This window comes from Mesocricetus auratus, unplaced genomic scaffold (assembly GCF_017639785.1).
Source record: "Mesocricetus auratus isolate SY011 unplaced genomic scaffold, BCM_Maur_2.0 Super-Scaffold_100003, whole genome shotgun sequence".
Taxonomy (NCBI): Eukaryota; Metazoa; Chordata; class Mammalia; order Rodentia; family Cricetidae; genus Mesocricetus; species Mesocricetus auratus.
The window spans coordinates 117,486,855-117,499,858 of NW_024429188.1; the positions used below are offsets into that span (position 1 = coordinate 117,486,855).

Genomic DNA, 13,004 nt, shown 5'->3' on the forward strand with positions numbered 1-13,004 from the left:
TCCACAGCAGCAAGGCCTTGGGATTCTTCCTATGATTAACAGTAGTCCTCAGTTTCCTTCCAAAATAGTCGAGTAACTTGTGTGTGTGTATGAGTGTGTCTGCATGTGTGTGTGCATATGTCTGCATGTGTCTGCATACGTGTCTGTGCATGTGTGTGTGTGTGTGTGTGTGTTAGTGGGGGAGTGTGAACTTCACTGCTGTCAAATTATGTCTGTTGCATTCCCTAAGATCAGATATCATGGAACTTGTGTCCCGATTGGGCTTCATGCATGCCCAGATGATGTGGTGGCAAGGCATGGTCATTGCAGATCCAGAGTCCTTGGGGGAGGACAGTAGGACCATGAAGTGTCAGGGCCCAAGCTGAACAGTACAGTGACAGCCAGGAGTCTCACTCCTCCTTTGTGTGGGACAAAGGTCCTGAAGGCAACCAGAAACCGGGCCCTGGATACTACAGGCCTAAAAAGGCCAGGCTGGAGACTGTGCAGTGGACAGGGGACTAGGGACCTCCTGTTCTGCCCCTTGTGTACTTTTGCAGTCATCACTGGACACCTGGATTCTCCAGAGAAGCAGCCATGAGTGGTACTCAGACAGGAGGGGCACAACCACAGACGTGAGTCAAGCGTGAACAGCTACAAGCCCTAAGTTACACTCGAGTGGCTGCTGGATGGGTGTCCCTTAGGAGCACTTTCAGCTAGTGTCACGCATGCTTGCCGGCTTCTCTAGAGAGGCCAGCACCCTTAGTTTCCAGAAGTGAGGACGAACCCTGGGAAAGGAGGACCTCTGGTGACTGTCATGAAGCATGTCTATGGGTGAGTGACTATGTGTTAGGGCCCATGAGGTGATGTCATGGGCCTCACTTCCACCCTGGGGTGGACAAGGGCCAAAAGGGCTTCCTGGGCAAGCTTTGTGAAGGTGTTAGGGACCCCAAGGAGTGGGCAGGACTGCGTGTGTGCTCCCGCAGAGACGAGGAACCTTCCACATGGCCCTTCCAGTACCCTCCGGGTAGCCCTGCCGTTCTGCACAGGTCTATACTTCTGTACGCTGGCGCACCGCAAGCAGGGGGCAGAGGTGTTCCTGGCACTTTCAGCCCTTCCTAGGTGAGTTCCCAGCTTATGCATGCACAACCACAACCGTAAGCTCCAAGTCAAGTATGTGTTATTACGGGGTGGGCCTCAAGATGGCGAGGCTCACCCACGCAGACATGGTTTCCCACAGAGGTATGCAGCACTTTCTGCAAAGTGAGGTGAGGCATACCTGGGACGCCCCCTGGGGGACCAAGAGGGTCTCAGGATGGTGGTGAGCTGTGTCGTCCCTCTAGGTGAGTGACTAGGTATTGGGGTCCCAGGATAGTCCCAGAGGTGACGACATCTGCAGCCCGAATTCCACCGTGGCGTGGGGGAGGCCAGGAAGGGCCCTGTGGGAAAGCTTTGATAGGAAGCAGGGATGGAGAAGGGTGGGCAGGACAGGGCAGCACGTGTGCTCATAGCAGGATCAGGGCCCGGCCCCGTGTGGCCCTTTCCGAAGCCTTTGGGCAGAGGAGACATTTGTGCGGGCCCACAGGGCCACAGTCGGGCCCGTTTGAAACAAGAGTCTGGGCGTTTCAGGTCCTCCGGGGCCTTCAAGAGTAATTTCCTGTCCACGCCTGCGCAGTGGCAGCTGGGCTGAGGCGAGGCAAAGGATTGGACAGGCGCGCACGCATGCGCCCTTGCGCATGTTCGCGTATTTTCCGGAAGTGAGGACTAACTAGCTGTGAGCACCGTCGAGGGGAAGCAGAGTTTCGGGCCGCCGTCCTGAGACCTGCTCCTCTAGGTGAGTGGCGAGGTATTAGGACTCAGGATGTTCCCTGGGGTGATGTCTGGCTCCTAAGTTCCACACTGAGTGGCCTAGGCCCCAGGAGGGAAGTCTAGGAAGGCTTCCTGAGGGACTAGGGACAGAGGAGGGCACCAAGCAGCACGCACGCACGGAGCACGACTGGGGACCTTCCACATGGCCCTTTCTCAGATCTTTGGGTACTTCAGATGTTCTCTCGGTCCACATGCCCACGGGTGGGCCTGTTTGAAAGAGGGGTGCGGGTCCTCGCAAGCCTCAAGACCTCGGTGTCTCGCATGCACATGCTCAGCCCGAACACCCAAGTCACGCATGCCTGAGTGCCAGGTGGGCCTCGGCAAGGTGGCGGCGGGGGGTGGGGGCGGGGCTGGGGTGGGGTGGGGGGGTGTTGAGCTGGCAGGGTTCACACATGCACAAACGCTTTCCACTGAGGCGGAACACTTCCGGAAGTGAGGTCGCTGCAGCCGGGACTACCCTCGAGGGTGAGAGTGGTTTGTGGGGGCGGCGGTTGCTGTGAGATGCGTTCTCCTAGCTGAGCAGACAGGTATTGGAAGCCGCCTGAGTGCATGAAGTGACTTCCGGAGCCTGAATCATCTGTCGAGTTGGAAAAGGCCCGGGAGGGAGGGCAGCCTGGGAAAGGGTTGTCAGGGCCACAGGGGCTGAGAGGAGTGGGCAGGACGGCCTGTGTGCTGCTGGAGTGTCTAGGGACCTTCTGGCCATACTGCAGACATTCTTCCCGGCCCATATTTCCCCAGGTGGGACCAGTTAAAAGAGGGTTGTGGGTGTTGCAGTACATTCTCGGCCTGACTTGTGCAGTTTCTGGTACACGCGGTTTCAGGTTCTCGAAAGTTTCAGTGCATGCAGACACAGACTCAATTCCCACCCCTGCCCAGCCGCCGCCTCCTCCGCCTCTGTGGCCTCCACCGCCCTGCCTCTCACTCAGTCAGAAGCCTGCTTTGCCAGATGGAGCGATGCTTACTTTCTGGGAAGTCTGGCTAGGTGTGACCCACCTTGGCGGGTAGGGAGGGTCTCTGGGGGATCACTGTGAATCCAGGCCACCTAGGTCTGTGACGAGGCATGGGGACCCAGGATAGCCCATGATGTCCAGAGCCTCACTCCCGAAGGCCAGATTGAGCAACCGGCAAAGCCGTGTTGGGGCTGCAGGGCCCTAGGGTTAGGTGAGTGGGCAGGACAGTTTTGCCCGCTGGGGTAGGGACCTTCCAGGAGGCACATTCGGTACTCCTTGGGTACTTTGCAGACTGGTCCCGGGAGAGAGCTAGGTAGGCAGGCTCGCTGAACAGGGAGGGTGCTCCGAGCCTTTCCTGTCCTTAATAGTGCAGGCCCCATTTCAGGTGCGTTCGGGTGCAAGTCCCGAGTCCCTCCGAGCCATGGTTTCTGGGTGGGACAAGGTTAGCTAGGCCGACATGCCTTTCCTGCTCTTCCAGAAGCAGGGAGTCTTAGGTTCAGGAATCGAGGACTAAACGAAGTGTGACTGCTCTGGAGTGGAAGGATGGTCTTTGGGTGGGGGTGGGGGTGGGATGGGGATGGGGAGGGGTGAGGAAGCTCCACCTCGGTGAGTGACTAGTTATTAGGGCCCGAGTAGCCCTTGAGGTGATGCCTGGAGCCTCACTTCTGCATCAGACTGCAAGCAGGAGGAGGGTCGGGCGGGGGGGAGCGAGATCTGAGAAAGCTTGCTCAGGACCACAGGTCCCTGGAGGAGTGGGCAGGACAGCATGTGTTCTGGGAAAGGAAATCCAGTCTCCTCCTGGCCCTGTTACTGGGGTTCCCAGCTCAGCCATGTACACCACCTGCAGGACCAAGTCAGTCCCCGCGTCTCACCCTTCAGCACCCTGGAGCAGGTTCACACATGCCTGCATGCTGCTCCTCCTAACCAGGAATCATGCCATTCAGGGAAAGGGGGCCTACTCAGGTGGGACAAGCCTCCCAGGGGAAGAAAGCTCTCAGGGGAAAGTGGCTGAAGCGTGATCACCTAACCTGAGTGGGTCCCTGTTCTGAGGTTCTGGTGGTCAAAAAATCAGAGCCAGCCTGGATCCACAGTGCAGGGTGGTGGCACAGAATGGGACCCCAGGGTGTCGCAGACCTCCCTGGTTGTGTTGATTTCTGCAAGCCTCCCTTCTGCAAGGGGCCAGACAGAATCCCAGGCTCCGCAGGTACTAGAAGATGTGCGGGTTACACAGTGAGGGGTGGGGAAGAGCATGGAAGGTCCCCATTGCCGCTGGTCAACACCGGATGTGTGTCCCCAACTCCACTTGTGATGTCTGCTGGGCCCTTTCACGCATGGCAACTGCTGGGCCCGAGACAGGCAAGTGAGACCCATCTGTTGCAAGAGCACCTCCCAGGCCCTACCTCATGAGTTTGCATGGAACTCTCAGACCACACGTTCATCTGTGCCACATTGGCCTCAACCAAGGATGGATGCTTGGTCCACCGCAGGCAAGTGTGCCTGCTGGGCCATTGCACACCTGTACGCATGCGTGAGCACGCACAAAAACACACACAGACACACCCTCATGTATGTGTACCAGCTGGGCCCACATGCTGGGGCCTTCCTCATCTATAGGTGCTGTTCCAGCCAATCAAAGCATGTTTGTGGAGGCGGGCAGTATCAAGGTGTTACCTTCCTATAAAGAGAAGGGGGTTGTTGAGGGGAGGGCCTTGGAATAGGAATTGTCTTGGTGGCTGGCTGGTTATTAAAGGGTGCTCCTGTAAAGTCAGATGGTGGGGAAACTGTGTCAGAGAGTTTGTTTCCAGTGCCTCCTGTGTGTGTGTGTGTGTGTGTGTGTGTGTGTGTGTGTGTGTGTGTGTTGGGTTTCCCAAGATGCCGTGGTCCCTGAGTTGCTTCTGAGACATCCAGAATGAGAGTGAGTAAGGATTTCACCTGAGTGTGCGTGGTAGATCCAAGCTTGGCCTGTGAGGTGAAGTCCAGGTGCAAATAGAAGGGCCCCGGGGGGTTGTACTTCCTCACAGTCAGGTATGGACTGTCATGGGTTTCCGTATAAACTCCGTGGCAAGCAGAGTAGCGATCCTCGTGAGTCAGGAAGGAAAATCCGTTTCAATGCACCCTAGTTAATGAGCAGACGCTGGTTCAGACTTCTAGAGTCTGACCCAGAAGCAGTTTATTTTAGACATATCAAAGTACACTACATTTTTGGAACAAAGTTCCCTGGTAACGATTATCTCAGCCTCGTGTGCAGAATGAAGATTAAGGCATAACTCCATAGAAGGTCTCTTGCAACGGACACATGACCCCTCCCATGAATGTGGGTTCCATATCTTAGAGCCCTAGGATCTGACATGGCTTCAGTCATGCAGAGAGTACAGAGGTCACCGGGTTGTAACGTACATGGGACATCTCCCTGAAGGATAGGCTCCGTTGACTGGGAAGCCAAACTAACAATGAAGGCCTAGGGAGGGAGGGTCTGGGAAAACCCTATTAATCTGGGAGATCCAGGTGTGACCTGGCCCTGTAGACAGCACAGATCACCAAGCCGTAAACAACATCCACTCCCAACCTTCTAGTTGGCAGACAGATGTACTCATCTGTTCTGTTGAAGAGTCAAGCCTGTGTGCTTAACATTCCTGGTGCCCACAGCGCTTCCCTGCGAGCACAGAGACCCCGATGCCCTCATACAGACGGCATGCCACTTTGTGCGAGTACATTGGGGAATCTCTGCATTTGCCTCCTGTGTGTGTTCCTTGGGTCTTTCCAGGATGCCTGGGTCCCTGAGTTGCTTCTGACAGTGGGTAGGGATTTCACCTGAGTGTGCAGCACGATTCAAGCAGTAAGTGCCCAGACATGGCTCCGGTGACTGCATTGGCCATCAGTGGGTTGGTGTTTGTGATTAGACACCAGTATTGGGCCACTGGGTCTGGGGGCTAGCCCAAGCTTGGCCTATCCTGGGGACAAGAATTCAGCAGAAAGGGCCGAGATTGAGGCCTACGGGGTTGCGGAGAGCTCTGCGTCCTGCCAGAAAAGGAAAGGGACGGGGGACAGAATATGATTGGATGTGGTGATATATATCGGTGTCCCCCTCCTGCGCCTCTTTGCTCCAGCACAGCAAGTGCCAGGACACATGGCCAAAGCCTGTGGAGCCCTGGTCCATGTTTCCATTGCTGTCATGAAATTCTTCTCGGTGTCTTTACTGTGCACGCCAACATTTCAGGAGTCCTGCCCAGCCCAGCCCAGCAAGGCCCCAAGCCATGTCAACCAAGGAAGAGAAAGACATGGAGAGGAGTGCCAAGCGCCCAAGGGTTGATCCAAATCTCCCATCAGATGACTCCCAGAACCCCGATGCCATCATGCCCGGTAACAACTGATATGGGGCATATGTGGCTGTGCCTAACCAAGGGGATATTCTACTACTCCTTGACAGGTGGAGCACAGGGCTGGCCTGGTACTAACCAGGTCATCCTATGGGGCTCCAGGGGTAGGGTGTGGCGGGGGGGGGGATTCAGGTGCTGAGATCTGATTCTCAAGCATGTTCTGGGTTTCTGTCCCCAACTGATGTTCTCACCCCATGGCGGAAGTACAAGGCTCACAGGGCCATTGGTCCTGGCCAGCATGCCTCTGAAGAAGTCCATGGGTCACGGTGAACTTCCTTGAAAGTCTTGCACAAATACATGTACCTGCTATCCCCAGACACTGGCTGAGCTGAATTTCACCTGAGTGGGGGGTAGGGGGTGGGGGATGGGAGGTGGGGGATGGGGTGGAGGGTGGGCATTGGTTCCTGGAAGACTACTTTGACACTGTTGTTGCAACAGGCACGGGCTCAGCCAACCCAGAGTGGAGCTGTTTCCCGTGTGGGGTGATTGTTCATTCACAAAGGTGTTCCCTTTCTTCTCAATGCAGCAAAGAATCCAGCAGTTGATACCAGTGAGGTGGGCAGCTGTTACTCAGGATCAGATGTGCAAGAGGCGAGGTGATGTCTTAAAGGAAATTTGACCTGCCCCAGGAGGTGGTGTCAGTGTGGTTTTATGCAGGCATACAAAGAAAATTATGTCCTTGGCTGGAAGATGGATCCAAACAGAGAGTTTGGTGTTAAGTGAAAGCAGCCAGCACCTAAGAGACTACAGTCACCTGTTTTCCCTCTGAGGATCCTAGATTATAAAGCAGGTCCATACAAGGAGAAAACCCAAGCCCAGAAGGGAGACTGGGGAGAGGTGGGCAAAGGCTTGGGGAGCAGACGCTGACTCTGGAGGTTGAATATGGTCACGTGGTATGGAAGTTGAAGAGAGGCTTGTCTGGGTGATAGAGCAGGCCTAGCAGGAGGGCACTGAGGAAGGATGAGAATGAATATGGCTGATGGCTGGAGTGCACGACACATGGGTGAGTACGCCTTTATGAACCCCATCGCTGCCGTACAGTGAATGGATTCTGGTAAGCATTTAGTACAAAACCCCTATACTGCCACAACATAACAGGAAGTCACTGCTTGAGGAGTGGAGACACTTTTCATGGAGCTTTTATCTGCCTGAAGTTGGGCAGGGAATGCCGGGGAGGCAGTTGTCACAGTCATCCAACACCCAGCCTGAGGTTGGTTTCCTGGGGATACAGGTGACTATGAATCACCCATGCTCCAGCAAGCAGCCCTTGCCCATGTGCCCGTATGAACCTGCAGCGAACTCAGTTGGTTCACCATGAATACATGAAGGAAGGAATTAAAAACAGTGACCCAAAGAGGGGAACATCCGGCTTTCCCCCACATAAGTGCTAGTCTCTGCAAAACCACATGCCTCACCTTTCTTTCAAAGCAAACTTTGGATGTTTGTCTCCACTTAAGTATTCTTGTGTGCGTTTTCCACAGGGAGCCTGTTCAGAAGAGGACACAGGATTTCAAAGGTGTGTTTGAGCAGATGTTGCTATCCCAGAGCTCTCTCTCTCCGAGCCCACAACTTACTCGTGGTGAGAGAACCTGGGCACCAGCCAACAGGACTCTCTGTTAGAGTTCCATGGCACAGAGGGTTTTGTTTTCGTTTTCCTTTTTGCTCTTGTTTTTTGTGGAAGGGTATATTGCCATTTGTCCTCCTGGGGTGTGAGGGTGTGGGGGGTGGCGGTGGTGGGTACCACTAGCTTGACCTTAGCTAGCTGCTCTGAACAGGGTGCTGGGGTAGCTTTCACTGAGTCAGTGGGGAGTGTTTCCTGCTTCCTGCATTGATTGCTGAAGAGTGTTACTAGAGATGATGGCAAGCACATAAATCTCTGCTTTTTATCTTACTGCACCAGTGGTATGTCACATTTCAACAACTGTTTTTCACATTCTGAATCAAGTCATTTTTCTGGGTTTCTGAAGTCGCTCTCCTCCAGGAAGCCCTGCCAAAGAGGGCATGGAATACAGCCTGAGGGCCAAATGTGAATCTCTGAGCCTGTCAGGGAATGTCAAAGGCAGCCACGCTGTGGCCGTGGAACAAAAGTGTGTGTGTGTGTGTGATAGCATGCAAACATCATGCATGCCACACGAGCTCGCTCTCTGTCTTCAACGGTAACCAAGTCAGTGTAACCACACTCCACCCTCCAAGCTGAGGCAGCTTTTATTCACTTGTGTAGGCGGTCCTCAAAGAGCATTACTAGAGAGGCATCGTCAATTCTTAGGCAGCGTATAGAGTCAATTCATACAAGCCAGGGTGTCTGACTTCTGACAGCATTGCGCTTCCTGATACAGAGGAGCTGCTGCTTAGGCTCTCAGGTATCCAGAAAATGGTTTGTCAGTGGCGGTCACTCGTCAAAGCACGATGCCCCCATGCCTGTATGCCTAGCACTTAGGAAGTGGAGGGAGGAGAATCGGGAACTGGAGGTCACCCTCACTTGCCTCTCAGGTTTGAGACCAGCCTGGGCTACTCGTGACCTGGTCTATAATTAAAAAAATACAGCGAAGAGCAAAATGGACAGAGGATCTATAGATACTCTTACTGCTCTGTAGGAGATGTGTCAGGGATGAAAACGTGCCTCTTCCTCCGGATAATTGGTTAACGTGATACCATTTCCTTTCTCGTATAAGGTAGCATTATCCAGTCCCTTCTGGCAAAGAGGAAGCAGTTTGAAAAGGACATAAATGCCTCTTTCCGAAGCCTGAACAAAAACCTGCAGAGTATTTTCAGAACCCAACAGAAGTCAAGGTAGAGTTCCGACCCTCTGTAAAATTAGACCCGTACAACTTTTCCTCTTCCTTGCACAGTCACTCCTGCCTGCCATGGTGACCCTGCACAGAGTGGAATTGCTAATGGGACCTATGTAGCAATGTATTGTCTCTGTGAGCTAGCCATGCTCATAGCTGGCAGCATCCCCCTTTTACATAGCTGAGATGTGTTAGCTGCCAGGTGGGCAAGAGAACAATCTCTCCCCTATCAAGTAGCAAGGCAGATAACTTTCTGTAGGGAAGGACAGTCTTCTAGGGTCTAGAAAACGGTACCTATTAGGAGATACCACCCCTGCTCCTTTTGGTAAATTGTTGTGCCCGTGTGGGGAAAGGATCCTATGCGTTCTTCTTGTCTGTAAGTGACATAGGATGAAGGGTATGTTGCCTTCACAATATGGGCTTTGACTCTCAGAATCTATAGGTTACTCCATTAGGGGAAGCGAAGATGAGTCTAGTTTTAAGTCAGAAATGCAATCTTGGGAATGGTGTGCATCAGAGCATCCTAGGTGTTTGAGAGGGAAGACACGTGAAATGACATCACTGGTAGCTAATTAAAGCAAAATTCTTCAGGGTTGGGATCACATTTCTCCTGCCTCTCAAGAGTCGCTTAAATCCCCTTTCTCTTTTGCTCCTGGCTCTTGTTTCAAAAGGATGAGTGTGTGTGTTATTGCCTTGGCCTCACGCGGTGTGACAAAGCTCAGGAATTGATACTGTGTTTTACAGGCAGGAACTTCACTCCATGCACTCACAGATATTTGAGTCCCTGTATCACAAGTGGCTGGACGAGGTGGGGAGAGCAAGGGAGCAAGAAGACCACCTCAACGTGAGTGTTGCTCTTGGCTTGGAATAGATCCGCTGTGCCCCTTCCCAAAGTGGCAGGGCTTCAGTGCAGCAGGTCTCGAGGGACAGGACAGGACAGGACAGGACAGGAGCATGAGGGAGACGAGGAGGGTGGTGGATGTGGCCTGGAGGGGCTGGCCGTCCTCTCTGGCTTGCTTCTTTTTCTGTGAGGGGAGGTGTGTTCATGGGTTAGGAGCCAGCATAGGAGTGAGGCTGAGTGGACACTGCCTGAAGAGTGCAGGAGAAGGTATGGGCTTGTATGCTCAGAGGGAGCCCTTTGTGATCCACACAGTGCAGCTGCAAAACAGTACAGGACAGACGGGGTGGAAGTGGGGTGGGGTCCCGGGTAGCCTTCTGACACAGTGGTCAGGGAGGCAGAGGGAGAGCAGTCAGTGTGGCTGTGCCGGAGCAGGTGGAGGCTTGGCGTTCGTGGACGCCGAGCAGCGCTGTCTTTGAGGGATCTTTCATCCTGATGGAGGACAGAACCATACTGCCAAAGGCCCTGCCTTCCAAAGGTGGGGAAGCAGCGCCTGGGATCAGGGGGGACATGGAGGCAGCTTTCAGTCTGGCGGCCAGGAGCATGTCCTCTGAACGCCACTGATGGGGATGCAGCCACAGTCCTGACACCTGTGAAAGCCCGGGGGCATAATTAACCTCCCTGCCTCAGTTTCCTAGGAGTCAAAGCAGACCTGTGAAGAATCCATACCTTTCTAGATTTTGTGTATTGAGTGGTTTCATTTTTTACATGTTGCTATGGAATGTTTGACCTCGTGAGCTGATGTGTGTTTGCCATTTGTCTTCGAGGCCCTTCTTATTTGGGTGGTAATGTAGTTGATGGAATGTCTCAATCTGGGGAATGACTGATTGGTGAGGATGATTAGGTCAAACCTCTTTCTATTCTTCCTTTTTGGAAAGAAGGGCTTCCTTGGAAGCTAATGTGTCCTCATCATATTAAAAAATATGTTATGGCCAGGCAGTGGTGGCACACGCCTTGAATCCCAGCACTCGGGAGACAGAGACAGGCGGGTCTTTGTGAGTTCGAGGCCGGCTGGTCCGACAGCCTCCAAAACAATACAGAGAAACCCTGTCTCGTAAAACCAAATAAATAAATAAAAATATTTTATGTAAACAAAGGAATTCTTTGTACTTAATTTTGGTAAGGTGAGGAGCCACAGATTATTAGGTGGGTCTTATTGACAATTTCAAAATAATTATTTCATAGGATTTTTGCACAGGCCTGACAAGACTATCGCAATCTGTGACTGGTCAGACCATGGTACGTTGCTTTTGGCATTGAAGGCCATTTCTTCAATCTTGTTCATCACGAGTGTCACAACACAAAGCGTCAAGGGATCAGTTCCTGTAAGCAGGGCTGGATGTTCATTTTTACTGACATTTTTTCATTGATTTCCTCTATTTCAGCGTATAGCTCAGCAACAGATGAAGATCTTACAGAAAGCTATAGAGGATCATGAAACCAAGATTGAAAACGCTAAAGATCTATGCAATGCATTTTTGAAGGTCTGGTAGAGTGCACTCGTTGACAGAACACACCCTCATGTCACACCATGTGTCTATAAAAGCAGAAGACAGATTGGCCCTTTCTCAGTTTGTGGGAGAAGCAATTAGTTTTGAAAACTGTGATCACACTCTCCTTGGAATATTTTCCCACACATAGGAGAAATGCTATGGTTTGTTTAGCTTGGGAAGCTGATGACAGGGTTGGGGACAGTGTTCTAGCACGGAAGCCGATGACTGGAAATCTGCTTAGAAAGGAGCACACTGCATCGCAGTGATGAGTTATTGACCTCTATCTGATTTCAATGGAAATCACCAAGTCTGGGATACTTCTGGTGTTCTTTGACTTGTTTTGATTGGACAGGCCAGCGAAATAAGTAAAAGGACAAGGGCACTTTTAATTTTCTTTCAGGTTCAGTGTTTTTGCAGACTTCTGACATTAGCATTGTACTTGATTATTTATTGGTGGCCATGCATTTCAGCAGCTCCCCTGCTGATGTAGGGAATGAAAAAGCTGGTAGAGGATTAACCCTCTTTGAATTGAGGGCTTGGATCTGGCAATTGTACTGTTACTGAAGCTCCTGGTGCTAAGTGACACCTACATACCCAGGAGTTGAAGCAGCCCTTCAATGGGAATTCTTTTTGATGCTCATTAAAATAGATTATGAAATATCTCTCCTCAGATCTGATTCAGATGCCTTAACTAAAGTGCTCAGTGTGTCATAGTAAACTAAGTGTTTTCAGGGTGCCGGCGAGAAGCTAGGTCTGTTTTTGCTGAGCAAGCATGAGTTCACCAGATAGTACCCTAGCGAATATCCCTAGCAGCCATGTGTAGTCCAGGCATGGCGCCATTCCCCTATGGCCCCAGAGAAGTGAGGCTAGAGACATAAAGGATCCCTGGGGCTTGTGGGACCACCATTCCAGCCAAATTGGAAAACTCTGTGTTTAGTGAGACACACTGCCTCAAAAAGTAATGTGGTGAGCGGTTCAGGACGGTACACGGACACCCTAGCACACATGTAGGTATGCCAACACGTACACGTGAAGGACATGACCTTGAGTTATTTTAATGACCTCTGGTCTCCACACTCAAGCACACATCCATGCACACCCTCCTGCACACAGCCATGCACACAGAAAAGTAAAACTGAATTTTCAAGACCCCGGGAGCCCTCTGCATACATCCAGTCCTTTAGGAAGAGCTTAAGAAAAGGGGACATGCAGCTTGAATGCAGATAAATACTGCTTGGGAGCTGGTTGAAAGAACCGACCAGAAAGGCTTGCTTCCGACTGAGTGCTCAGTGTGAGCAGCACCACAGAAGGAGCCTTGTGCCTGGACCTCTCTGGCTTCCCAGATGATCCCTGCCCTTCTGCCCTGTGCCCTTCTGCCTCTCCCACTCTCTAGATCGCCCTCTGCCTCTCCATCCCAGGCTTCCCTCCTTTCCTAGTCCTGGGCTCTGCCTCTGAGGGACTGGTGTCCTCAAACATGGAGTTTCCCTCTTCCAGATTTCCCGGTGGCCTTCCTTCTCAATTCTCTCTGTTCCCTGTGTCCTCTGAGCAACTGCCGCTCCCATCCCCCCTCTACACACACACACACACACACACACTCTCCCTCTTGGAGGCTTCACCAGCTGCTTGCTTCCCTCCTCCCAGTGCACCAGCTT

General features: G+C 52.4%; 1 protein-coding gene across 2 annotated transcripts; it reads left to right on the forward strand.

Moving 5' to 3' along the window:
• The first annotated feature begins 1,657 nt into the window (after positions 1–1,657).
• Positions 1,658–11,366, forward strand: LOC121140047 (X-linked lymphocyte-regulated protein 5C-like). 2 transcript variants are annotated; one of them, XM_040744747.1, is made up of 8 exons: positions 1,658–1,810; positions 6,013–6,155; positions 6,699–6,768; positions 7,654–7,688; positions 8,845–8,962; positions 9,706–9,805; positions 11,045–11,098; positions 11,245–11,366. In XM_040744747.1, exons 2-8 carry the CDS (start codon positions 6,050–6,052, stop codon positions 11,350–11,352), a joined length of 591 nt encoding a protein of 196 aa, XP_040600681.1. In that variant the 5' UTR covers positions 1,658–1,810; positions 6,013–6,049; the 3' UTR covers positions 11,353–11,366. The 2 variants fall into 2 exon arrangements, with proteins under 2 accessions (XP_040600681.1, XP_040600682.1); XM_040744748.1 differs by lacking the exon at positions 11,045–11,098 and having other exon boundaries at positions 1,676–1,810.
• Positions 11,367–13,004: the final 1,638 nt, after the last annotated feature.

Coding starts and splice junctions, on each gene's coding strand:
- LOC121140047 (XM_040744747.1), top strand. CDS start 6,050: ATGTCAACCAAGGAAGAGAAAGACATGGAGAGGAGTGCCAAGCGCCCA. Junction 8,963..9,705: donor AGAACCCAACAGAAGTCAAG/GTAGAGTTCCGA, acceptor TGTGTTTTACAG/GCAGGAACTTCACTCCATGC. Junction 11,099..11,244: donor CTGTGACTGGTCAGACCATG/GTACGTTGCTTT, acceptor CCTCTATTTCAG/CGTATAGCTCAGCAACAGAT.